The 25,242-nt window shown below is 37.1% G+C and overlaps 13 protein-coding genes across 13 annotated transcripts; 4 read left to right on the top strand and 9 right to left on the bottom strand.

Moving 5' to 3' along the window:
* Nucleotides 1-69: 69 nt before the first annotated feature.
* On the top strand, nucleotides 70-1,853 carry C9374_008078 (uncharacterized protein; the record flags this gene model as incomplete). The annotated part of the gene is made up of 4 exons (XM_044698114.1): nucleotides 70-94; nucleotides 205-830; nucleotides 901-1,648; nucleotides 1,732-1,853. The coding sequence occupies 4 exons, from the start codon at nucleotides 70-72 to the stop codon at nucleotides 1,851-1,853; spliced, it is 1,521 nt and encodes a 506-aa protein (XP_044545701.1).
* A 39-nt stretch (nucleotides 1,854-1,892) lies between these two features.
* On the bottom strand, nucleotides 1,893-2,696 carry C9374_008077 (uncharacterized protein; the record flags this gene model as incomplete). Its single annotated transcript, XM_044698113.1, has 1 exon — nucleotides 1,893-2,696. The coding sequence occupies one exon, from the start codon at nucleotides 2,694-2,696 to the stop codon at nucleotides 1,893-1,895; it is 804 nt and encodes a 267-aa protein (XP_044545700.1).
* A 762-nt stretch (nucleotides 2,697-3,458) lies between these two features.
* On the top strand, nucleotides 3,459-3,884 carry C9374_008076 (uncharacterized protein; the record flags this gene model as incomplete). The annotated part of the gene is made up of 1 exon (XM_044698112.1): nucleotides 3,459-3,884. The coding sequence occupies one exon, from the start codon at nucleotides 3,459-3,461 to the stop codon at nucleotides 3,882-3,884; it is 426 nt and encodes a 141-aa protein (XP_044545699.1).
* A 143-nt stretch (nucleotides 3,885-4,027) lies between these two features.
* C9374_008075 (uncharacterized protein) lies at nucleotides 4,028-4,924 on the bottom strand (the record flags this gene model as incomplete). The annotated part of the gene is made up of 1 exon (XM_044698111.1): nucleotides 4,028-4,924. One exon carries the CDS (start codon nucleotides 4,922-4,924, stop codon nucleotides 4,028-4,030), a length of 897 nt encoding a protein of 298 aa, XP_044545698.1.
* A 364-nt stretch (nucleotides 4,925-5,288) lies between these two features.
* Nucleotides 5,289-6,430, bottom strand: C9374_008074 (uncharacterized protein; the record flags this gene model as incomplete). Its single annotated transcript, XM_044698110.1, has 3 exons — nucleotides 5,289-5,840; nucleotides 5,974-6,229; nucleotides 6,276-6,430. 3 exons carry the CDS (start codon nucleotides 6,428-6,430, stop codon nucleotides 5,289-5,291), a joined length of 963 nt encoding a protein of 320 aa, XP_044545697.1.
* Nucleotides 6,431-7,141: 711 nt separating this feature from the next.
* C9374_008073 (uncharacterized protein) lies at nucleotides 7,142-9,275 on the bottom strand (the record flags this gene model as incomplete). Its single annotated transcript, XM_044698109.1, has 3 exons — nucleotides 7,142-7,622; nucleotides 7,748-8,019; nucleotides 8,112-9,275. The coding sequence occupies 3 exons, from the start codon at nucleotides 9,273-9,275 to the stop codon at nucleotides 7,142-7,144; spliced, it is 1,917 nt and encodes a 638-aa protein (XP_044545696.1).
* Nucleotides 9,276-9,574: 299 nt separating this feature from the next.
* C9374_008072 (uncharacterized protein) lies at nucleotides 9,575-11,329 on the bottom strand (the record flags this gene model as incomplete). The annotated part of the gene is made up of 1 exon (XM_044698108.1): nucleotides 9,575-11,329. One exon carries the CDS (start codon nucleotides 11,327-11,329, stop codon nucleotides 9,575-9,577), a length of 1,755 nt encoding a protein of 584 aa, XP_044545695.1.
* Nucleotides 11,330-11,574: 245 nt separating this feature from the next.
* Nucleotides 11,575-12,832, top strand: C9374_008071 (uncharacterized protein; the record flags this gene model as incomplete). The annotated part of the gene is made up of 2 exons (XM_044698107.1): nucleotides 11,575-11,730; nucleotides 11,801-12,832. 2 exons carry the CDS (start codon nucleotides 11,575-11,577, stop codon nucleotides 12,830-12,832), a joined length of 1,188 nt encoding a protein of 395 aa, XP_044545694.1.
* A 35-nt stretch (nucleotides 12,833-12,867) lies between these two features.
* Nucleotides 12,868-14,847, bottom strand: C9374_008070 (uncharacterized protein; the record flags this gene model as incomplete). The annotated part of the gene is made up of 3 exons (XM_044698106.1): nucleotides 12,868-13,460; nucleotides 13,516-13,662; nucleotides 13,743-14,847. 3 exons carry the CDS (start codon nucleotides 14,845-14,847, stop codon nucleotides 12,868-12,870), a joined length of 1,845 nt encoding a protein of 614 aa, XP_044545693.1.
* A 236-nt stretch (nucleotides 14,848-15,083) lies between these two features.
* C9374_008069 (uncharacterized protein) lies at nucleotides 15,084-17,260 on the bottom strand (the record flags this gene model as incomplete). The annotated part of the gene is made up of 2 exons (XM_044698104.1): nucleotides 15,084-15,261; nucleotides 15,327-17,260. The coding sequence occupies 2 exons, from the start codon at nucleotides 17,258-17,260 to the stop codon at nucleotides 15,084-15,086; spliced, it is 2,112 nt and encodes a 703-aa protein (XP_044545692.1).
* A 112-nt stretch (nucleotides 17,261-17,372) lies between these two features.
* On the bottom strand, nucleotides 17,373-18,601 carry C9374_008068 (uncharacterized protein; the record flags this gene model as incomplete). The annotated part of the gene is made up of 2 exons (XM_044698103.1): nucleotides 17,373-18,289; nucleotides 18,361-18,601. The coding sequence occupies 2 exons, from the start codon at nucleotides 18,599-18,601 to the stop codon at nucleotides 17,373-17,375; spliced, it is 1,158 nt and encodes a 385-aa protein (XP_044545691.1).
* Nucleotides 18,602-19,180: 579 nt separating this feature from the next.
* C9374_008067 (uncharacterized protein) lies at nucleotides 19,181-21,145 on the bottom strand (the record flags this gene model as incomplete). Its single annotated transcript, XM_044698102.1, has 1 exon — nucleotides 19,181-21,145. The coding sequence occupies one exon, from the start codon at nucleotides 21,143-21,145 to the stop codon at nucleotides 19,181-19,183; it is 1,965 nt and encodes a 654-aa protein (XP_044545690.1).
* Nucleotides 21,146-22,171: 1,026 nt separating this feature from the next.
* C9374_008066 (uncharacterized protein) lies at nucleotides 22,172-24,598 on the top strand (the record flags this gene model as incomplete). The annotated part of the gene is made up of 2 exons (XM_044698101.1): nucleotides 22,172-24,012; nucleotides 24,061-24,598. The coding sequence occupies 2 exons, from the start codon at nucleotides 22,172-22,174 to the stop codon at nucleotides 24,596-24,598; spliced, it is 2,379 nt and encodes a 792-aa protein (XP_044545689.1).
* Between the last annotated feature and the right edge of the window lie 644 nt (nucleotides 24,599-25,242).

The raw sequence follows: 25,242 nt of genomic DNA, 5'->3' as shown, positions 1-25,242 counted from the left end.
TTGGCAACTTGCTTGGTTTCCTTTTTTATCCTTCTTTCGAAAACTCATCACACGAATCAAAACAAAAAAATGGGTCAACGAGCAAGTACGAAAGGTAAGGAGATCACGAATGCATTTGTTCGTTTCATTTCAATAACTGTGTGTCCGTTTGATTTGAAAAATTCAACACAACTGAAATTCACAATTTTTCGAATCCAACTTTAGATAAATCCAATGATCCATTCAACAATGAAAACCGTCTACCGTCATGCACCCATGATTCATCATCCTTGTCTAGAAATTTATCATCCACTTGTTGTAAACAACATGTTCTTTTAACATTTGGTTCGGACATTTCAACTTTTAAAAACGTTGAAGAATTAAAATTCTCAAACCCGAATTGGCATTCATCACTTCATTCTGCCATCCTTCATAATCAACAACAACAATCAAATTCGAAAAGTGGATCTCGTTCATTGATCACGAAAAAACTTCGAAAAAATTCAAATTCTTCTTCATCATCATCATCGTCTTCATCGTCTTCATCGAATCAAGAATTTGGAAATGCACCAAATTTTTACAAATTCCAAACATTGAACGAAACTGAATCTTTTACAATCAAGAGTGTGAGTTCTGGTAAAGGTTTTGCTGCGTTATTGACACACGATGGAAGATTATTTGCGTGTGGAAAATTACCATACACCTCTGAGAGTGAAATGAGTGAATTGCATCGAGTGGTTGCGTGGAATAATAAGAAGGAAAAAGTGGAATTGTTTTCTGAGGTTGCGTGTGGAATGTATTTCATGATGGTCTTGTCACACGATCGGAAAACTTTATTATCTGCTGGACAGGTAGGTATGAATGTAAAAAATTTTAATGAAATTTGACATTTATGAAAACTTTTGAAATGTCACTTGCCAGAATGAATGTGGTCAAAGAGGAATTGGACGAGGTGGAGTTTTAGATTTCAAAGAGTGTTGCTTTAAAGATCTCGATCGAGAAAACACCTGTTCCAATATTAAAAAAATTACATGTGGCTATCAACACACCATGATTCTCATGAATGACGATAACTTTATTGGAACAGGATGTTCCTTTCAAAACCAATTAGGAACCATAGAATCTGGTATTTGTTACGAATTTATGAAACTCGATCGTCCGAAAACAGCAAATTCTTGCAAGTTTAAGGATGTTCAAGCAGGATTTTTTTTCACAGTTTGTTTAGATGAACACGGAATGGTGTATGTGACGGGATTGAGAGCTCACTCGAATTTGGTCGATGCTCATACTTGGACCAAGCTTTCAACGTTTGTGGATAATCCAGTCGAGAGCATGTGTGTGTCGTGTTCTAATTCATTCTTTGTGACAAGAGGTGGAACGACTTTTACAAATTGGAATGCTGACAATATTCCTTCGAATAATGAGAGTTTGATATCATTGAGTCCAGAGATGGGACCAATTAAGAGAGTTTTTGGAAAGGAATGTTTCTTTGCTGTGAACATGAATAATGAAGTGTTTGTGTCGAGTTCGAATGGAGCTCAGGGACTTCCTCCTAACAATTCATCGAAAGAACATTGGATCAAACATATTCCTCTCATGCAACATGCAGCCATGTGCGATGATATTTCAGTGGTGGATGCATTTTCATTTTGTGTGTATATTCTGACTCGTAAGTTTGTTTGAGTTTTGAGTGTTTTTTACTGAAACTGATTACATAATGGTTCAATAATTGTACTGACTCTTTACTAATAGGTGATGAAGGAGTTTTGAAAAATAATTTACTGACAATTCTCAATACTCAATACCAACAACAGGACGAGGAGAATGATAAGAACTACTTCTTTGATATTGAAATTCGACACCAATGCGTGTGAAGGCTTACAGCTGTCACAAATCATATTTAATAATATTATTTATTTATTAATTGGTTTTGGAGTCAATTTTGATTTCAATCTTGCCTCTTCCTTATTTTTCATTTCCAACAAATGTTGCTTTAACTCCTCGTCTGCAAACGATTGAACTTGAGCATCCGATTCTCTGTACATGCAAGCCGTAATGCCTGCCAATTTTTGCACTCTCAATGAATGCAAGCACAAATACGATGCAATATGTGAGCTCTTTGCAATTTGCACAGCAATTTCAAACGCACGACGTTTCACTGCCTGATCACCTTGTAACACTTCCAACACGATACCATATTCTTTTGCCTTTTCAGCACTAATTAAATCTCCAGTCAGTAACATGTATGAAGCCACTTGATGACCCACCAGATACGGCAAAATTAGTGACGAACCCATTCCAGGCGACAAACCAATTTTCACAAAGTTAAAAGACAATTTTGCAGATGCTTCCATCACTCGAATATCGGCCGCACAAGCCAATCCCAGCCCTGCACCCACAGCATGTCCATTAATACAAGCAATTACGGGCGAGGGACACACCCTCAACATGGGTGTTAAAAAACTGTCATAAAATTTGCTCATTCGTGTCGCATTATTGAAAGGAGTATCATCCGTGCGTTCCAACAAAAAGTCATAATCACCTCCAGCTGAGAAGGCAGCATGAATTTGTTTGAGAGATCCATCCTCCATTTGAACGGGTGGAGGAGGTGGAGCTCCCATTAAAACCAACGCTGCTAAATTTCTATTCCCTTGAATCTTTTCACTTTCAAATAAGGCTTTGAATTGTACAGCTGTTTCTGGACAGAGGGAATTCATCTTCTCGGGACGATTGATGGTAACCACTCCGATGGTTTTGGACTGACTTGGAGTAAAATGGTGGTGTTGAAGCGAGGAAACTTTAAAGATTTCTTCTGGAGTAGATCCCTTTTCCAACCATGAAATACATTCTTGTAAAGGAATTTCTTCAAACAAGACATATTGAGAGGGTTCCGTTGTTTTCTGAGCACTCGGATTGGATTGTGAACGGTATTAAGATGAAATAGAACGAGTAATTTTAAAGAATGAGAGTTGAGGATTGGAGAGGACGATTCGGTTGAAGACTAAGATGAACAGGCATCTTGCTTTGACTAGTAACAGATAACCTTAGATTACCTTTAGAAGAATGAGTTTCAAAGGTTTTCATGGAAGAATATGAGAATGTATTCTATGTATTGAATTTTTATTTGCGTTGATTGTGTCTGTTTTGAAATTGCATCCCAAACAAAGCAATTAAAGATCAAAAGTTAAGAGTACAGGCTTAGATTCATAGTGATGCAAGAATGATAAAGTCTGGACATAGTAAGCTAACTCTAGAAGTATGAATGAATTGCATTTAAACGACAGATGTGCAATTACAACTAACATGTTGAAATCCATGTATGAAAATCAAAATGATTGTGCAAATATGTTTTGGCATTTGCAAAGGACTTGAGCCTGTTCTTCACTGCAATTGCTTTTTCATTTCAAATAATAAACTAAAAACAGAATTACACGTGTTTCACACAACAAGAAAAAATTCATTTCAGTCAAGTCACCCTCATGAACTCTTTGTATGGTCTCGTTTCATCCTTTTGGACATCAGCAGCTCCCACATCCGATGCTGTGACCAATATCATTTCCATCCGACCTGAATATACTCAAGATAATATTAAATTGGAGCGATCAACGATTTATCCAAATGAATGGGATCACGTTCAACTATGTAACTTTTTATACTGCTCATCGGAAGATGCGGATGGTGAAAATAATTATATTCAATTTGATCATGATGCATTGATTGCTTGGAATAATATTATTGACAAAATATTTGAGAAGAAAATTGTGGCTTCTCAATTTTTCAGATCGGTCGGAGACGAGGATGCGGAATTAGAATTGTCACAACTCTTGGAATGTAGTGTAGAGGATGTTCGAAAAATTAGTGGCATGTTATTAAGGCAGGGAACTTTAATGGAAGGGTACATGTAACTTTTCAATAATAAATAATATTGCAAGTAGTTGAATATAACAAGAATTATGTCTTCAGATGTCTAGTAGTAATGATCGTGTAGTATGAGAATAAATAATCGTGTTGGTAAATGGCATGAAAGAGCTTGTAACTTAAGTTAGGCTTAAACGTTTCTCGTGTAATAGAAATTGCCTCGTTTTTCGACATTGTCATCATCATCAATGTGTGCATTTCTTCGTTGATGGTCGTCATCATCATCATCCTCTAAAACAAATGCCACACGAGGTTCGTTGTCATTGTTTCTGTTTGGTTTGTTAGGTCGTTGAACTTCGTCATCGTCATCATCATGATCAAAATGAATGTCAACATCATCGTCATCATATTGTTGTTGGTACTCCTCCTGTAGTTCTTGATTTTCTTGCTGCGTGATGGTTTTATGTCTTCTACACATCACAAATGCACCAATGACTGCAACCAAAATTAAAGCAGGTGGGAAAAACAGAATCAATACAATGGTTGGCCACGAAATGGAAATGTTGGACACCGAGAGTTTGAATGGCTCTGATTTGAACTGAATTTCCTTGTTATCCACCGTGTTCGTAGTCGTAAAAACAATATAAAAGTTTCCTTCCATTTCCACTACTTCAAAAGGTAAACTAATTTGCAATGTTTTGTTCACAACTTGTCCAGCCACATCATTCAAGTATGAAAATTTAGCGTCCGATAGAGAATAAGGTCTCGGCCTTCCACCATCCGCACCTTGGGATAACAAGGAAATTAAAAACTCTGCAGGCTTTTGAGCAAATACTGAAAACGTAACATCAAGTTTAGATCCGAGCTCAAATACTGGCACATCGGTACTCCACTTGGCAAATTCAATTTGTGGCTCACTGGAGGAAAAATTGAAAGCAGCATGTACCATGTTCTCCGAATAGGAGGGTATCCACAAGATGAGCAGGGCCATCACGAGAAATATTGTAGTCGTTGTACAACTCGATAATGTTTTGATCGTGTGGGATGATGAAACGCTGCGGATCGGTATTTGAACAACGTCAAGCATTTTTATTTGTATGAAATCTGTTGTGGTTTCGGTTGTACTTGGTATTCAACTATCAATAGATGATATGATAGGAGGTTGAGCTGTTGAAATGGCAGACATCAAGGCTGTCTTCTCTTTAGATTCAATTCTTCTTTGGTAATCATCATTGGGTTAATTTCCATCATACATAGCCATCTGTACATAATGGTAGGGATGAGTGAAGCAATGCTTTTGGACTCTTTTACTATCTGTTACAATCAAGCAATTCATAAATTAATACACTACTTACACAATATGGTTATCACATGGTTGCGATTCTCGTTTGTTTATTTTTTTTAAATTATTATTATTCGTAACTGTTTTTATGAGCGCTTCTCAACAAAGATCACCTGACTTGGTCAATTCTCAAATTCAAAGAAGACGAGTAAGGCATGGAAGAGGATGTTCGATTCATACCTTCACTACCATTGTTCTCAATATCTTCTTCTTCTGAATTGTAGTCTTCCTCATCCTCTACAGCATCTGGCACATCACTGTATTCATAATAATAATCCACACTCGAATCAGTCACGACCGATACTCGTTCCATGACTTTGGCCAATGTGGTTCTTCGTCGTCTTTGTCCTTGACTACTACTTCCTAAAGGTTTGAATTTTTGTTGAATTTGTTTCAATGGACTGAAAATGGACAAAATAAAAACAATGAAAATACATAAGGCAAGGTTGTACACGTGATGAAAGATGATCATGTTGAATTTCCAGAGGATGGTGAGAGGAATACAAATAAATCCCAATGCTTGACAGAGTAAGGAAATGCTTAATCCTATTTGAAGAGTGATGGCTCTAGAGAGTGCATTCTTTTTGATGAGATGAGAGCCTTGTGTGACAGCAGTTTTCAATTCACTGCTCATGGAAGAGAGTAGGATTTTTCCAATAATCTTTTTTGAATTCCAATGTTCCAATATTCCATTATTCCATTGATTTCCAATTAGATTTAGAAAATTCAGAGTTGGAGTTTTCAGAAATTTAAATCATGAATTTTCCAAAGTTAAATTTCACGCCATCACTTACATTCAATAAGGCAGTAATCAATATGGCAGCAGACAAAAATGCAAGACCTCCACACACTAGTAATGCCAATAACACATAATTGAGTGTACTCGTATCTTGAATGATATTCGACGAAGAAATTCCTGCAAAAATAAAAACAAAAGCTGTCACAAGGAAAAACACTGCTGCAATAATGACAAGTATGATCATGAGAAATCTCTGATATCTCTTGTAGACAATTAAGGAAATTTTGTTAATAGCTTTGGTGGTGTCCAAACTGTGAAAATGCAAATTGAAATAATTCCATTCCAAATTAAACTTACAAAATTCTACAAATATGAGACAAAATAAGCATTTCAATGTACAACACGAAAATCACCACCACTCGATCCACTGCTTTCACATATTGATTCATTTTGATCGCTACATCCAAATTTGGAATTAACACAGACAATTCGGATCCAATTCTAGAAACCATATTCAATATTGCGAAACATAACAATGCAAACAACAGTGCAAATAATATTTTCTGATTCTTCCGTACTGTTTTGTATTGAATAGCAAAGCTCACAACACTCACAATGAACATTCCACAAAACAAGGCAAAAAACGGAATATTGGAATAGACAATAATTTCTTGATATAATCCAAAGGTGAGCGTGGTGGTGGCATTTGTGTTATTATTGGTCGATTGTTGAGAGATTATGTAATTGTTGGTTTCATTTTGATTAGAAGAATAAATATCTTTCCGTATCCAGGATAAGAATGATGAAAATGGATGAAATTCGGAATTGTGAAACAATAATTTCGAATGATCGTGATGCTTCCTTTCAATATTATGGGAATATTGGTGTGATGGATCAATCCATGAAGATTGTAATATGAAATGTTGCGGTATTTCTGATGTATGATGGTGTTGGTCAGAAATTGATGCCGACTCCGATCGGAGAATGAAAAACGTAAAAAGTGTTAACAATACTATCAGTGCTGTCTGACAAGCTCTTGTGAGACGCACTCGAAAATGTTTATGTGATAAATGTTGGTGCTGGATGGATGTCATCATCATTAGGAAGTGTGGTTCATTGGTGGTTAATTCTTTTTTTTTGAGAGTTGGTTATAACCGCAAGACCAGTAAGGTTATTTGACTTGTGAACGCTCATTTATTCGGGCACAAATGCGATGGCCACTGTTAAATGGTATATTTAGGAAGTCCATTCAAATCATACACAATCGTTCCATTAGTGCCTTGGGGTGGATATGGTTGGCTGGGTTGAGGTTGTTGCATGTTGGTTGTTGTTGGATAAGGTGGTTGCTGTGGATAGGTTGTCTGTGATTGTTGTTGATGATAGTCTGTTTGTCCATTATTGAATTTAAAAGCTGATGAGTTTGGATTATTGGAACTACTATCCATTCGAGCCATGGAGGGCGTTCCGTAAAAGGATTCGACTTGAATTGGATTTTTAGGAAGAATGTTGTGTTGTTTCATGTAGGAGAGAAATTGGTTGGGAACTTCTTGTAACACTTGTTGGGCGAGGACAGAGGGATGAGCATTCTTAAAGTTGTTGAATGGAACGAATTGGACAATGTCACGACTCATTTTGACTCCGCGAGAGGAGACAAGCGGAGTTTCATCTGCGTCCAGAACGTCCATGTTGCCAAAGTTAGCATTACTGAAACGATCATGGTGTGGAAAATCATTGTGTACAAATTTACAATATTGAGATTGAAAATAATGTAAACAAATTAATAATAAATATTTAAAATTAAAAATGTGTGTGTTACGAATATAACTTACCCAATACCAACAATGATAATTGAAAGAGGTAAAGTAGAAGCCTCCACAATTGCATCTGTTGTGGCAGGCATGTCACAAATTTCTCCGTCAGTTAGAATGAGTAGAATAAAATAGGTTGTTTCGGCATCTCTTCTAGCAAAACTAGCGGCAGTGTTGATGAGTGGAGCAAAATAGGTTGGTCCATAGAGTTGAACTGTTGACATGGCATAATTATAGACATTAAGTATACCTTGCACTCCCTCTACTTCGGGATTGTTCCAATTCATGTTGGCCTAAGAGTAATGAAATGACATTGTCACATAAATGCATGGTCATGTCGTATTCGACAGCGATAAGTGAAATTTTGTCACAAAAAATTACTTACTGGAAAACAATGTGACACTTCATATCTGGGTGGTATTTTACCTCCAAACCCATACACTGGAAATTTCTTATCACTGTCATAATAGGATAGAATTTCTCCTACACTTAGGATGGCTTTTTGATAATCGTTAAGATAATTGGCAGATCTGTAATGCAAGCTTTGACTATTATTTGGGTCACCATTACTGGCTGTAAAGTCAATACCAGCAATTAATGAAATTTGATAACCTCCACGCACATAATCTAAGAAAGAATATGCCTTTTCAACAGAAATGCTGTCAATGATTATATTTCCACTTCCAATGTAGCCCTTCTTCTTCTTTTTCAATTCGGGATTAATTAAAAGGTACGATTTGTGATTACCTTGTTTGATCAGCTCGTCCAATGTAGTTTGATACCATCCAATAAGTTCATGATTTCCACTTCTATTCCAATCATAAACTTCGAGACGTATTTGACGTTGAAAATCTCCATTACACAATTTTTGTGCGGAAATTTGGAATGATTTAAACGATGTGTTTAGAGTTTTTAGATAATATTCTGATTTGTAAACTGGAGCAAATTCAGCTTCTTCCATACCACCTCTCGTGATGACCAGGAATGGATCTGATTTACCAAAGAACCAATTTTTCGAGTCCAAATTCTTGACGGAAATCTTAAAAGTGACCAATTGATTAGACTTTTGAACTTCTTCCGCACGGATGGCAATAAATCCTCTACGTGTGTTATGAAGTTGAGGATGGATGAGTGGTTTCATTAAACGACCTCCCTTGCTGCCCACAACTTCAGCGAGTGTACAATACATTTCACCTACTAATTCTTGATCTTCTAGTTTTTTGGAACGTTCATTATCAATATCAACGACTACAAATTTTAAATATTGATTGGTTTCAAAACGATATTTCATCACAAAGGTTGTAACGAATTTTGGATTTAAATTGTCCCAAATGATCTCGGTACGACCAATTTCAGTCCACGGAGCCATCGGATTGGTGGCATCTCTTGTGAATATGAATACTTGCGGATCGGTTTTTGAGAGGACATCAAGGTTAGGTAATTGGTTGCAACTTATCGATAATTCAACCTCGGTTGCAATGTCGTCAGTGGCAACATATTTCTGGTTGTTGAGATTGGTCGGAGCAGTAGTGGATGATGTTGTTAGCATGTAAGAGAGAAGAGCACGAATTTAAATATGCTTTTGATGAATTAATAATAATAATTATAGATTTGGAAGGAGAAAATTAAGATGAAGCTTGTGTGATTCGAAGAAGAAGCAAATGAAAAATTTTTTTTAAGTTTTTCTTTGCCCGATGGCCAATTTAAACCAGCGACTGTCGTGACCATGAATTTGAAAGAAATTGGAGGAGCGTGATTAATCTATTTATTTCTTTCAAAGAACGTGAGATTGATCAATTTGAATCTTGAAGTTGGAACTTATTTACATATCGATTGCAATCGTACAGACTACTTGGAAATTTCGCTAATAAAGTATAAATATTCAGGTTCGTAGAGGGACAAAACCAGCCTTAAACCTCCATCAGTAGACATTGTTGAGGCAGGTAAAATCTTGTTAACGTGAGGAAAAGGCATACACAGAGTACTGACACCAAGGAAGGACTTGTCACTAAAATGTTCGGCAATAGAACTCATTGGTTTCACCCAATTGGTGATGCCCATATAGTTGTCATTACCTTCAAATGCTGGAAAACCAAAATCGACTTGTAATGGATCAAAATATCGTTGACACATTTCCTCAATTTTTCCCTCCCAGTAAGAATGATGATCTACAGTTCTCAATGCAACTTGCTTCAAGTAGAGAACAATGTCACTGATTTTTGCCTCAGATAGTTGCTTCTTTGTTCTACTGTTAAAGATAAATCCAAATGCATTACCAAAATAATTACTTGCAATAAAATCACATCTTTCTCGACAGGTTGCTACGTAACGTAAGGTAAGTAATTTTTCATTGCGAAATCTATTTTGCTTGTCTCCTATTGCAAGGGATTTTAGAAGAATGGCAGACAAAATTTCATTGCTAGTGAGCTTGGCTCCTTCTAATTCCTTATTTTCTGAAGTAACTCTTTTCTTCAATTGATCTAATTGTCTTTTTGTGACAGTCACTTCCTTGGAGATAATTTTCGAATTATTTTTCTTCATATTTTCCAAATATTTGACAACTTCAGCTCTAAAGAAAGAATAACATGCAGTTGGATCATAATAAGAATATGCAAAGTCATCAATTTTCTCATCTTCTCTATTATATACGTATTTAAAAAAGGATGTTGCATTTTGAATCGGCAACTCTTTCTTTTTTTCTGCTTGTGATTGAGCATTCCTCGATGACATTTCATCTCCAAGTAACTTCATGACCATGGATACCGATGCCGCGTCTCCAACAGCATGGTCCATGAATAAAGTTAGGGCTGTCTTGTTAGATTTTCGTAAATATGTCACTTGGAATCGTGTGAGAGGTTCTGAAGCTTCAGAGTGAACTACCTTAACAGGTCCAATGGTCATGAACGATCCTAGAATTGAAAGATGTTTAGCTAGTTCAGTAGCGCTCAAAAGTCCTGTTTCATTAGTTTGGATAGTGTCATCGTCGACAAACGCCACTTCAAGTTGAACATTTCTCAAATCAAACACTGGTACTGGCTTCCGTCCTACATGTAATCTCGTTTTTATCACTTCTTTTTCTAATTTTTCCAATCCATTGAACCACTCCTCTGCTTTTGTGGTAATTTCATGCAAGGAGTGAAACTGAATCACTCTACCACCCAATGAAGGAACCACGTCAAGTACTTTTGACATTGCTCGTAAAAATGCATCTCTATCCAAATATCCTTCGAAAAAGAAGCAATAAAAAGAAGGTGGAAATGCAACATCAAAGGGAGATAATAAACTAAATTTTCGGTGGTCACTCACGGATGGCTTTACAATTTCAACTTGTGCCGATGAGTTCATATGCTTTCCATATTCTGGTTTAAATGTCGGCCGCATTGTAAATCTCGCATGTATTTGATGTACCAATGAATCCATAATAAATAAAACAATTCTTCTGAATTGAATAAGCATGCGGAATGAAAATGAAACATCTCTCTGTACTTGTTTCAATTGAAATCTATTTCGTTTGGGATATTGTATAAACGTTAAGAAGGGCAATATCAAACATGATCCGACAATTGCCAGCAACACCACAAGGCTCAAAAGCAAGTGCAACATTTTTTTGACTTTAAAAAATGGCTAATTTAGTACCTGAATTGTTTTCATAGTCATCACGAGAGAAATTTCTGTAGAGATGAGATGAACATCAAAAATTGTCATCGGATGCTGCTGTCCACGAGCAGCCAACTTTCTCCACAATAATATTTGGTCAAATGTTTAGAATTGGTTAAATTTTGTGGAGTTAAATTGATTGGTTTTTGGAGGAGTAACACAGCTCCGAAATACACCAAACTTGGAAAAAAATGCAACCACCAGTCATCGGCCTTTTTTATTGGACTCTTTTTATCATTGTTTGCTTGTGCATGGTAACAACATCAAGCAGCTGCAGCAGCACCACAAGACGGGTCGGTCTCAAAGGAGAACCTTTGATTGTTCTTCCATTGAGCGATTATAACAACGTAAGAGATTCTGTTTGTTGAATTCATTGTGGATAATTGCAAATATATTCATGATTGGAATTTGAAACAGTTTTATTATACGGTCAATGCACATTTCGGAACTGATAAAAGTAATACTTTCAAGCTTTTGGTGAACACGAACGGTGGATTTTTGACAGTAACTTCCTCAAAATGTGGTTGGCAATGTTGGAAGCATCCCAAGTATGATTCCAGTAAATCAAAAACGTATAAACCCGATGGACGAAATGTCGAGTGGGATATTGGAGAATTTCAATTTTATGGAATTCTCGCGAATGATCAATTGGCCTTACTTGCCGATGATAATTCTGAAGCAGTCTTGGTAAAGAATGTAACCTTTGCTGAATTGGTCAAGTCCTCCGATTCCTTAGAGGAATCTTATCTGCAGTATGATGGCTTGTTGGGATTAAGCTTGATTCCAGAACCAAGTGCCAATAATGTGTTTTCATTCCCATCATTGATAAGCTATTTAGTGAATCAGCAATTAATTTCCCAAAGAATATTCTCAGTGTATTTGAGTGAATTTTTAAATGTAAATCAACAACATCAGAAAGGAAAGGGAGCTCTTGTGCTTGGAGGCTACTCCAGCGATTACTATGTGGGAGATGTGAAATTTTATCCAATTCCAAGTGATGCTGCACATTGGAGTTTTGAATTTGACGGTTTAAAGGTCAATGGCAAGCTATTCCAAAATTTGGGGTGTGGTATTGGCTACAAAAAGAAATGCATGGCTCAATTAGATACAAGTGCTTTCACAATTTTTACTGACAGTTATACGTATTCGAATTTGCAAATCGGCGCCAATGTATCAATTCCTGCTGATTGTTCACAAATCAAACTCACAAGTATTCCAACCTTTTCGTTTGTAATTGGAGGCAATGATTATGTGATCAAGCCACAAGATTTTGTGATTGAAAATAAGGCACCCGTTTTTGGCCAACTGGTGTGTCAAGGAGCTATCAATCAAGCGGATGGTCTGCAACAAGGAGAATGGATTTTTGGAGCTGTATTCCAGTCAATTTTTTACACTATCTATGATCAACAAAATGGTCGTATTGGACTTGCAACGGCAAAGCATAATTAACATTATGTGTGGAATTATTCTAAGCGAAAATTGTTCTAAATAACGGATAAATCGAAAAAATTTGCTTCTCTTTCTAATGATCGCATCAAGTTTGAGAAAAATTGCTCCACTCTTTTCGACCTCTTTTTAACCAACACACTAGTGGTGTAACACCATGTTTTCAGTTCCAACTGGTAATGTGGCTCTCCAATTAAATAACCTGGAAATTCAATGATCAAGGTTGGTACGGTAATCCAACTCTCAGTGCCCAACGATAACGATCCCATTTCATTGTAGCCACATCCGAACAATTTACCTGATCTGGACAAGAATAAAGAGTGATAGCTACCGCACTTAACTTCTTCAATTTTTTCAAGATACGATTGCTTGTACAGTGTTTCAGCAAAGAATGGTATTAACGTGGATTCTTTTCGAGGCTCTAAATCACCAAGGCCACATTGTCCATAGTCATTAAGGCCCTGAGAATAGACAGAGCCATCTTGCGTGGCTATAATGACATGTCCCCAACCACCACTCACCGATTTAACACTTTTATCTTTTCCTGAAAAGAATTGCAACTTGACAGGTTGCCGAATTGCTTCTTCCTTATATTCTTTACCAAGTTGTCCCTTCTTTGAAAACCCGCATGCTTTTATAATTTAGATGGTTATTTCAATTTTCTTCAAAATATTGTGACAACTTACCATAAATATCGCGGTATGGATTAGGTTTTGTGATGAAAAAAGTGTTATGTTCAATACACACAATTCTTTCTATTTCAATCTTTCCCTTCCCGAAAATATCAATTCTTGAGGGGGACAAAATGTCCTCTCCGTCATGTCCACTTTGGCCTGTTGATGTCACAATCAAGCAAATAGTATAACATTAAACCCAACTTGTTAACTCTTGGAAACACATTTAAAACACTCACCCCAACAATTATAACCTTGAGAATAAACGTTTCCACTTTTGGAGAGATAGGCACAATGGAATGCTCCAGCTTCAATTTGCGTAATCCATTCTTCTTCGTTCGTTTCTGGATTTACAACCTTCACATGTTCAATATTAAATTGATTGGCCAATGAACTTCGTCCCAGTTGTCCGTTTTCATTTTCACCGGCACTATAAAGCTTTCCATCTCTAGATAAAAACAAGGCAAAATAAGAACCAAAAGTCATATCCTTAATGACAATTCCATTCTTTTCAAAATAATCCACCTTTCTAAACATTGAGGTACCTCTAAATTTTTCTGGTAAACCAAATTGACCTCGTTCATTACTTCCTGAAATGTAGCAAATTGTTCCATCTGAATCGTTATGATGCGTATTTTCATGAAAGCTTTTCACTCTTCTTGTTAAAATTCCTAAATTATAAGCTGCCATACGAATGTGTTCCACGACTTGATCTCCTCCCAAACTTCTTGGTTTGAAAGTGCTTTCAACATCCATCATTCCATTATTTTCTGTATTCGTTGGTGTCGAGTGAAATGTTCGTGGAGTCACTCTAGAAATCACCTCTCCATTAAACCCATCAACACCTGTCGCATACTTCAAAAGTTGGCTCGAGTCGAGAGAGAGAAAATTTTCTTCGTTAGACCCAAAACAGAAATAAGCAGATGAGAAACCATATGGGTCAGATTCAATGTTTACATCCAAATTTGGGTAATGTGATGAATGTTGTTGAAATGATGCGAATTGGCTCATTGTTGTTTCTTGAATCAAGTTTGAAGAAAAGGTTTCAGAATTTTCTTCGTCATGAGATATAATTGAGCTTGCAGTGGAATCATTGTCTTGGATAGTTGTGGGCGACGTGTCGTCTTCAATGAATTCTGCTTGTTCATCATTGAGAAGTAGTGATGACACACTCAGTTGTGACAAGGCATGATTCAGAATGTCATGCACTATTTCATGAATGTGCTCGAACATGCCATCTGGTTGTGAGAACATTGGGTCATCGGGTCGTTGAGTGAAAGAGTGGGTGTTGTTGTGAAAACTTGGCAAGGGATCTCTTGATGTATCAAGTTGTTGTTGAAGCATTTTTCTTTTACTTGTCGAGTAGAGTTTCAATGGGTTGTTGATGCTTGAACCATTGAGTTGCCTTTTGTGTATTTTTGAATTGACAACCGATGAAGGGTAGTTGAAAAACGCCAAGAGTGAAAGAATAGCGACATACCTAACAGACATCAGCTTCCCATACGATTAATAACCATTATGTGCTACTTACGACTTGTGAAGAATTGTTATTAAGCACGTGTGAGGTCATGGCTAACAGATTAATCTTCCATGTATTTAGAACCGCTAAATGAGCCACAACTGAGATACGTAAAATAGCTACTGTTCATCAAATAGTCTCTTCCTTTGTCAGTCATCATGTTGTAAGTAAGTAGTAAAGAATGGAATCGCATGAGCTCTGGACAATTCGCAATAAATTCAGCATCCTCATCATTCACACTATTTTCAAATATTGTTAAATCGCGAAGATTCCGTAAGAATTTGCTTGTTATTATAGCACGTACTCCTTCCCTCCCACTTGATTATCTGATAAATTCAACAATGTCAACTTTTCGAAATAAGGACTTGATGCCAATGCCATGGCTCCTTCATCTGCAAATTGGTTGGAACGAAGTCCCTTGGACTCATGATCTCCTATTCCACTACCATCTAAATCAAGATAGGTGACATTGGAGAAGAATGGACTAGATGCCATTGCCTTTGCACCTAACACTCCAATGTTATTAATGCACAGCATCAATGACTTGACATTGGATATATTGGGACTCTCTGAAAGATGGATTATGCCTTCATCTTCTATATTGTTATAGCTCAAATCTAAATATGTCAGCTGATTGAGATAGCTGCTTGATGCCAAGTGTTTTGCGCCATCTGATTGGATACCATTAAGTTGAACATGCAAGGTTTTTAAATTTTTCATGTAAGGACTGGAAACGATAGCGGTAAAACCATCATTTCCAATTGATGTTGAATCTGCTTCTAGAAGCGTCAAATTGCTCAAATTTTCACTCTTTGCAAGTTCAACTGCTCCATCAATTCCAATATTATTATGGGTAATTCTTAATTCTGCCAAATTGTTCATGCTTTTACACGAGGCAAGCGTTTTGGCTCCAATTGCAGTAATGCCACAATCATTTAGTTCCAAAGTGCGGAGTCTGAATGAGCTGTTGATAAAAGCATACATACAGTCATCATTAACCCGTGTGGCGCTTAAGTTCAGAGATGTTAAATTCGTCAAATATTGGCTCTCGCAAATATGCTGCAACGCAACTACCCCCTTAATCTCAGTACTATCCAGAATCAGCTCTCTGATATTCGTTGTGTACTTGCACTCAGCAAATTTTTCAAAAGACTCAGGTGGAATTCTTCCATTACTTAGATCCAAATAGGTTACATTCGTTAACAATTCCGCACAACCTGAAAGAAATTCTACTCCAAATCCAGAAATGTTTCTCAGGATAAGATTTTCTAACTTTTTGAAGGATGTAAGTTCTTTCAGTCCGTCATTACCTTTTGTTAATTTCACATGTATTGTTGATAAGTTGCTGGCAGCACTACAATTTTCAATCACAATTTCATTTCGAGAGAGACATTTAAAACATGTCAAGTTTTTCATAAAAGGATTCGAAAAGATAGCGTTCATGCCTTCAGTGCCAACACTGTTGAAGGACAAATCTAACACGTTCAAACTTGCAAATCTTGATGTATCACCTTTTGAGAATAGAAGTTTCACAACAAAGTCATCCAATTGGTTTCTGTGTAAATCGAGTTGGGTCAAATTTTTGAGGCATGCTCCAAATTCGAGCGGAGTTTTCTCATCATCCTGAATGTCTTCCTCGTCAGACCATTCCGCTCCCACTTGGTTTTTTGAGACATCTAAACAAAGCAAATTAGCCAAATGGTTGCTGCTCAACAAGTAATTAAAGCCCAAAGTGCCAATAGCACAATCTCGCAAAAACAAATACTTGACATTTTTCAGATTTTCACTTTGTGAAACCATTTCTGCAATTGCATCTTGCATGCAATGGCCACTGATATTCAAGCTGGTCAAATTTACGATATATGGACTTTGCAGTAAGGAGAGCAAACCATCGTCATAGCCCACTGCTGTTTTTTCGATATTTAAGACTTTCAAATTGGTCATGTTTGGGCATGCAGCAATTACTTTTGCTCCCTCCGATCCCAGAAAATTGTTGGCTAAATTCAGTTCAGTTAATTTGCTGAAATTAGAGGATTGGATGAGACCACATGGTGCTGATGATGAAATAATCTTTCCTCCCCGTAACGATTCGGAAAAGTCTAATTTCAATTCCATGTCGCATGATTGACGAAACCATTGATGAGAGACTTTCATACAGACATTGATGATGAAAGGAGAGTCAAAAAATTGGAAAATATGAAAAAGAATGTCATCGGGAAAGAAAGGAGGGCTGGACATTTTTTTGTAATGAAAATTCCTATAAAATTTGATAATAATCGATATTAAGATTATAATTAAATATACAAATGGTTACATGGTTTATTGAACATCGGAATCACTCCTTTGTAACTTATTGTCCAGTGGCGAGTTGTGTCTGCAATTTCAGGCTGTCAATGACTGGTACAATTTTACTTGCAAGCTTGGAAGGTTCCTTTCCATGCAATCGTTTGGATTCTTGAACCAATAGAGCAATATCCACAGGAATACTCACAATTGGAATAGCTCCCTTAATAAGCAAGCTTGCCAAGCTAGTGGCTCCTGCACTTCCATGAGTCAATTTACCACTACCAATACATCCCACAGCATTTCCTGCTCCATTTCCTACCAATGCGTTCACGAATTGCATGACTGTCACTTTGGAATTTTCAAAGTTCAATACACGATACTCCATATAAGTATCAATGGATCGATATTCAAAGATCTTGCGAAGCATTTCGTTCATTTCTTTGGTGTCCTTCTCCAATTCGATTTGAGTGAGCTTGGCCATTTTCTTGGCATGTTTCCATTCGACAATGGATGAACCGACAGTAACAGCTGTTCCAGCACCTACTAGACCTAATCCAGCAGTAGATGCAAGCAAGGAACCACCCAACGTGAAAGGAGCTGCAATTACACCTCCTACCAATAAACCAGCACCAATGATGTTCGAGGCAGTTCCACCAATTTTTGTTTTTGTGGTTTTGGTTGCAACTTTATTCAAATCATTGACAAGAGCTTGTAGCATTTCAATGACTTGAAGACGATGTTGCAACCACTTTTTAGCATCTTGTTCCAGTTGAGCGAGGTGATTGGCTTGTTCCAAGCTGGGTGGAGGAATTTGAATGGCTGCTAAAAGATCATGTTGTTGAGAAGTAACCGTAGTGGTAGTGGTCGTAAAAGTTGAGACTGGTGGTTGTTGTGGTTGAATTTGAGACACCTTCTTGGGTGGAAGTGGGGTAAGACCTGATTCAATTTGGAATAACTTGTTGATTGTTGTGGTTGATTGGACTGATACCATTCGGTATGAGTATTGGAATGTTGATAGTAATTTGGTTGTACATTTGGGTAAGTGTTCATACCCTGATGATCAAAATAAGTATCGTAAGGATTGTAACAAACTCCAGCTGTAGCAACGTTAGGATAGGAAACTTGTTGCTGATTGGGATTGCTCATTTGACTTGGATTGTTCAACAAGGAAGCATTGGGATTGTTTACCTCCATCATCATGTTTGCCGTTGTTGGTTGTTGAGAAGCAAATACTTGTGGCTGAGTATTGGATTGCATGTTATATTGTTGAAATTGTTGTTGTGGAGTGTGCATGAATGGTTTTTGTTTTTTTTGTTGAGCAATGATACAGAGTTCATGTTTTGAGTTAAATAGGTTTTGAGCTTGTCGTTTTCAAGAACTTACCTGATAAAGATAATTTCCTTAATATTTTTTAACTTCTAATTCATAACCTTGGATCAGGATGTCATTCCTTGTGGATAACAACAGATATATGGATTTTGAATCATGTTGGGAAAAGCAGAATCCTTGTAATTTGGAATTCAAATGACTCGGTGTGATCTGGTTTCTTGTTGTGAAGAATAAACATACATTTTGAGGTAGATGACACCACCCGTGATTTACCATGACGTCCATGATCCAAGCAATCTTTCAGACTTTGAAGCCACGTTGATGGCCATACATGCTGCTTTGGGAACAAAATAGAAGGCTTTCCAACTTGGTGTCATCCTCTTTCCATCCATTTTCATACAAGGAAACAATAGTATTATTATTATGAATGAAAATTTGGAATGTATTAGAAAACAGGAAGGAGTTCCAAAGTTCGTTCGAGTTAGACAGAGAGTATCATTCAATTTGGTGTCGTTCATTTCATCATGCTTCAGCTGAAAACTTTCACCATTTGGTAATATCCACTTTACAATGTACTCGACAATAATCACACAACGTTCTCCAGATATAATGCTCTTTTGGATCTGGAGCCTTAAAATTATTATTCGCTGCCTCGGTAAGCATGATGTTTAAAAACTCATCCCAATCCTCAGCCATCTTTTTGGCTCCCAACGTATTAATCACAAAATCCGAGTTCATGAAAAATCCACCCATGTTCATGAGACGGCCATCCACAATTCGTGTTCGATTCGTATCGTCTTTGGTGTAACGCCTACATCCAAAAACAACCACTTTCACAGGAGCCTTAGAATCGTCTTGTCGTGAAACGAATGAGCAGGTCTTGTACAAGTGAATTACTTCTTGTACTTCATTTCCACAAAAGACGGCTCTTGTTGAAATGACATTTTCAAGAGCTCTCTTCTTGAATAGAGGTCCATAATTCATGGTACTGGTTTGAATCACTGTGGAATACTTTTTAGAGGAGATGTTAGGATCTAGTTCTTGGAAGGCATGGAATTTCATGTCTACGAGCATTCCATTGCGTTCTCCAAACATTTCGTTGGTAAGCATGGTTTTCAATACATTTTCGATCGAGTAAGGAACTGTACAAATGATTTTTTGATTTTTCATTCCATAAATACTCGAGTAGCTTTCTTTAGATTTGTACATGACCATATCACAAACATCGTCGAGAAGAACTTTCCAATCTTCTGTATGATCCATCAAATAGGATGCAAATTCAAAGTCAGAATCAATCAAAGTTTTGACATTCATGTCTTCTTCAGAGAGTTTGAATTGGTGATGATAATGAAGAAATTTGCGTCTCTTTTTCTGTAATAAATCGATCACGTGATTTGGTAATTCCTTAATGTTCTTTGAGAACCATTTTCTTATAAATTTTGAATTCTTTTTTTGGAAGAGTGCAAATTTATCTTCCAAACAATTCGTGAACATTAAAGTTAACATTTTCAATCCAGTGTCGTCGTAGTTTTCCATCGATAGAGATTCTTCCTCTTGTGTCGAATCATCTTGTTCGGTTGAAGTCTTTCCTTCATCCTCAACCAAGGCTTCTTCGTCATCTTCTTCATTGTCGGAATCATCTTCAGAGGAGTGTTGAGCTGCATCATCGATAGATGCTTCTCTTTTTAACTTTTTTGCTATTTCTTGTTTACAATATTTAGAAGCGAGAGTTGCTTGGTCTTTGAACCATTGCAAACAATATTCATGAGAACTCAGCAATGGAATCGTCGAGCTTTGTTTTGCAATTTCATCCATTGCAAGTAAATAGGGGTATCGATCATTGGTAATGTTTGTGACAATACTTGAAGAGCTCGATTTCACAAGATGCTTTAAAAATCGATCACAGGTAGCGAATATAGCATCCAAACTTTCAAATCTTCTAATTCGGTTTTTTGAAGGACTGAAAAACTCATCCAAGAAGGCCAATTTGTTCAAATAGGCATCTTTGCTTGTTGGAGCATTTGGTGCTTGATTATTCGTTGTCGTGGTCTGTTCCAGAAATGTTTGAAACTTTTCTCTCAATTCTAAAATACAATTAGGAATGGTGGTCGAAATCTCATGAGCTGCATGTGAAATGACAGATCGGGTAGTGTTTTGATTTCCTCCTCCTAAACTAATCATCACAGGCGATGAGGAGCATGACGAGGATGAAGTGGCTGTATTTGTATTGTCATGAATACTACTGAGATCATTGTGTGAATTTTGTGGAGAGTACGCTTGTAACTTTAGAGACCATCGTTTTGAATGTGTCGTTGTTTGACTCAATACTGGTGAGTAGCAACCATCGCCATAATGAGAAGGTTGTGTAGATGAGGACTGAGAGGGAGGAAGAATGATCGAAGTGATGGGAAAATAATAGAGATAGGGAGAAGATTGATTAGTGCTAGATGGTGATGATGAAGTACTGTTGCCCATCATGGGTGAGCTCGAAGGACTGGTTGATTTCATTTTGCGCAAATTGTTTTTGGATGAAAATGTTCTCCGTGTTGTTGATGGTTGAAAAGGGTTTGCAGAGACAGAGAGACGGAGGAGAGATGTTCAGTTTGTGTGTCAGGTGCTGACTGAGCTCGGTCGTTGTGTGTATGAATAATGATGGTTTTTTAATGTTGTTGTTGATGTAGTCGTGAATTGTTTGTGTTGTTGTCATGATGATCATAGCTGCTTTGATGTGAAATTGGTCGTGAATGAATGAAGCAGCACAATATTCATGGTGTTGGTTTTTGGTATCTATTTACAATTATTGTTTCGAAATTTGATTGCCTTTCACGGAAAGCATTTGATTTAAATGAAAAGGTGTTTGGGAAAGGTGAAATCTCAAAGTTGGCATCAGATCATCGATTTTGCTATCAAATGTTCGTGTGCTATTAAATGTCAAGAGAGACTAATAACAGAAAGAGATTATGCGGCATAAAGGGAGCATCACTCACGATTTGATTGCGCCAAGTTTTTCCATAAAGCAGAAAATGACTCGTTGCTGAGCGAGCCATTTCATTCGTTGAATTTGCAAGCAGTTCGGGCTCAAGAAGTCAAAATTAATTATTCAAAAACTAACGATTACGTTTGTACGTTTGTAACTTCTATTCCGCTTGATATACAATCCATTCCGAGAATCTCCATGGCCAGCATCATCCGTGATCCTTTTTTATCGTTGAAATTGTTATTGGATGTTTTATTGAACAGCTTGATAGACCGAAAATGTTGAGCTTGATCTACTTTGGTCCTGCTTGGCTGGATATGTTTATCAGTTGAATTGGCCACCACAAAAACAAAACCCTCTCTCACATTAATCAAATTATTATCATCATTCTCGTCAGAAAGGATCCACCACTGGTGTCTCACAATAATATTTAAATCGGTTTTTATTGGAGGTGCAAGTCTCCCAATAGAAGGCATCAGCCAACATCACAAACATCATAGAAGAGGGAAAAGACATACAACAACAGAGAAAAAACACCAAAAACAAACCTCGTCAAAATGCTTCCGCAATCACCAACAAAGGAAGCTCTCAGTCTGGTGGTGGGAAGGGATGAGGAGATTCACACATTTTCATCAGCAACATCATGCCTACACAACAACGAAAACGTACTTTCAGATTTCAAGGAGTCTTCTTCTCACGAAGAGTCGTTAATGAGCCAAATGATGTCAGTTACAACCGCCAGTTCAACAACATCAACGCAAAAGATGTCATCAACAACCTCTCCTACGTCCGTAACTGGAGAGTCATCGTGCTCGTTGTGCTCCATTTCATCACTTCCTCTATCGACAGGCTCTCATTGGAGAGAAAGGCTTTTTCCAACACATTTCATACAAAAGATAGCAAACTCAAGCATTTCAAATTTTAAGAGCAATGAGGTACCAAAACTCTTCCCTACATCGTATGAGAATTCGAACAAAGAAGTGACCTCGTCAAAAACTACCCTAGAGACTGAATTACTCGATTACTTGGCGCAAGAATTGTCTTCAATGAATGACGATGAATTGGAGAGTATAACTGTGCCAGATGTGGTGGATTATTTAACTAGAGATTTGAGATATTCATCAAAATTACAAAAGTGTTCACTCATACACTTGGCTGCTCGTAACAATAGAGTCGAGTTATTGCAATGGATGAAGAGGTGTTGTTGTGATAAAAAGTGTGTTTTAAAACCAATTCCAAAAGTAAGCATGACATGTAGTGATAAGAAAGAGCTACCATCTTCGTCGCCTATGTTTGAATGTTCGTTCAATCCATTTAAGAGGCTTAGTAGAAACTTTGGAAGAAATTTTAACATCGCTACTCAACACGTAGAACATGACGATCATCAAAACTCTCAACATTCAAAATCTTGTTTGGCTAGACAACATCAACTGTGGTCTGTACAAGATCAAAATTTGGCAACACCATTATTTTACACATGTTATGATTACTCATCCGTTGAGGCTGCTGCTTTTTTATTGAGTCAACCTACTGTGGCTAAACAATTGAATCATCACCATGACGATCATGGAAACCTTCCAATTACTATAGGATTTAGAAATAAGAATTTCAAACTGTGTGATTTACTTGTATTATTTGGAGCTAGGATTGATGTCACATCAGGACTATTAGGAGAGTCCTTGTTGCATCGTGTGTGTAGAGATGGAGATATTGACTCTGTGAAATATCTTGCTCAACATTCTTCAAAGATTATTTTAAAGCGAAATCAAAGAGATGAATGTGCTTTATTTGCATGTATTACGGATTTGAGAACAAAAGCTCCTTCCTCATCTCCTACAGGTTTATTTCTAAGCGTTAACCAAGCTGATTCTCCTCTTTCGGCTCGAAAAGGATCGATAGTCGTATCAGAAAATTCATGTAATTTATTACACAACATTCTTATTAACGGTGTGGATCTGTTCGGAAAAGACATATTCGAAAAAGCTGTCCAAATGAAAAACTCATTTGGTCAAAATTTACTCATGAAGAGTATTGTTTATAACGACCTTGAGGCTATGAAGGTCATTTGCTTGGATATTTCCAACTATTGCCAATCATTTGCGGCCAAGGAATTGAATTTATCAATGGACAGTAATTCCTCATCTGGATCTAACGTTGATATGAATACAAGTTTGTCAACATCAACTGAGGATTCATCGAGAAAACGAAGTCATACCTCTCCTAAATTAAGAATCCATTCAAGAACTAAATCTCAAGACAAAAAAGCGCTATCTTTACAAAACATCCTTAAATCCATTGTTTTTGATAGTGATAAGAAAGGAAAAACTATCATGATACAGATTGTGGAACTAGGAATTACTATTTATCAAGATAACACGCAGGAAGAAGCCGAAGCTTGGTAAGTTTTATTACATGTTAATTCAAATACTCATCTTATTTATATTAGGTTCGATGGTTTTCAATGGCTTTTGATGTGGCTCTTTCAAAATTTCAGCCTCACTCTCAATAACAAAACGAATGGAATTTGGACACCTGATTGTGGTCTTTCTGGATTTTTTGAAGCTCGTGACAACCAAGGAATCAGTGCTTATAGCTTAATAGTGGATCAACAACCTGAAAAAGAACACAATTACATCGAGGAAAGTCCAAAAACCGAGGATGAATCTTCACTCTTCTGGCCTCGAGTTTTGGAATGCATTCACAATGCAATTGCTAAATGGTCAGAAACAGAAAAAGTAAAAGATGTTTCCCAAAGTTCAGTGGCAACATCTGGCGCCACAGGCAACGACATTCATCAACCAAAGCCAATACCGTTGTCACAAAAGAGTAAGAGTTTCAGATACACTGAAGAAGCGTATGACATGTCTGGAAGTCGAAGTCGAAGCTTATTTGCCTCTCGATCAGATTCAACAGACTCAAGTAGTGACAGCAATTACCTGTTGGGCAAACTTAAAAAGAAATTACAGAAATCTCCAACTATGTAACTTTTCAATCTCAATATTTATTTACAAAGATAAAAAATGCCAAACCTTCAAAAACTCAATTTCTTGCAATCAACACATTCAGCGTTCTATCATTGAAAAATATTTGGTGTCTTCTCCTTGGTTTGTCCTGGCTGACTTTTTGTGTTTTAGCACAAACATAACAATTGAAAAAACAAGCACACCAATGATCAAGCCGAGTATTATTCCTCCGAAGACTGATCCAACCACTGCTCCAATCAGAGTATTTTGGGAATATGTTATTTCTTGTGATGGTTTGGGGTCGGTAGCTAAAACTCCTTCGTAAATATCCTCCACTCCCATGATGTTTATATTGACCTCTGGCATACCTTTGAAATCAAAGGACAAATCATTTAGGCATGAGACATCCACTCTGTTCACATCAGGAGTTTCCATATTCATGAAATTGACAAATATTTGCAAAACACAGTCTGGTTTACCCTTTGTTTTCACAGGAGATTTTACCATGGTTCCATGAACAGCAAAGGGAACAGTGATTAAGCGATGTGTATGACCTCCAATATTCTCATTTTGCGATCGTGCAGACCATAACGGAGTTTGTGGATCCAAGTCTCCATTAACCAACAATACTTGAACTGTGTTGGTTGAAAAAGTCTTGTTGAAAT

Source organism: Naegleria lovaniensis (assembly GCF_003324165.1).
Source record: "Naegleria lovaniensis strain ATCC 30569 chromosome Unknown tig033, whole genome shotgun sequence".
NCBI classification, from domain to species: Eukaryota; Heterolobosea; class Eutetramitea; order Acrasida; family Naegleriidae; genus Naegleria; species Naegleria lovaniensis.
This window is presented reverse-complemented; position numbering and strand designations above follow the sequence as displayed.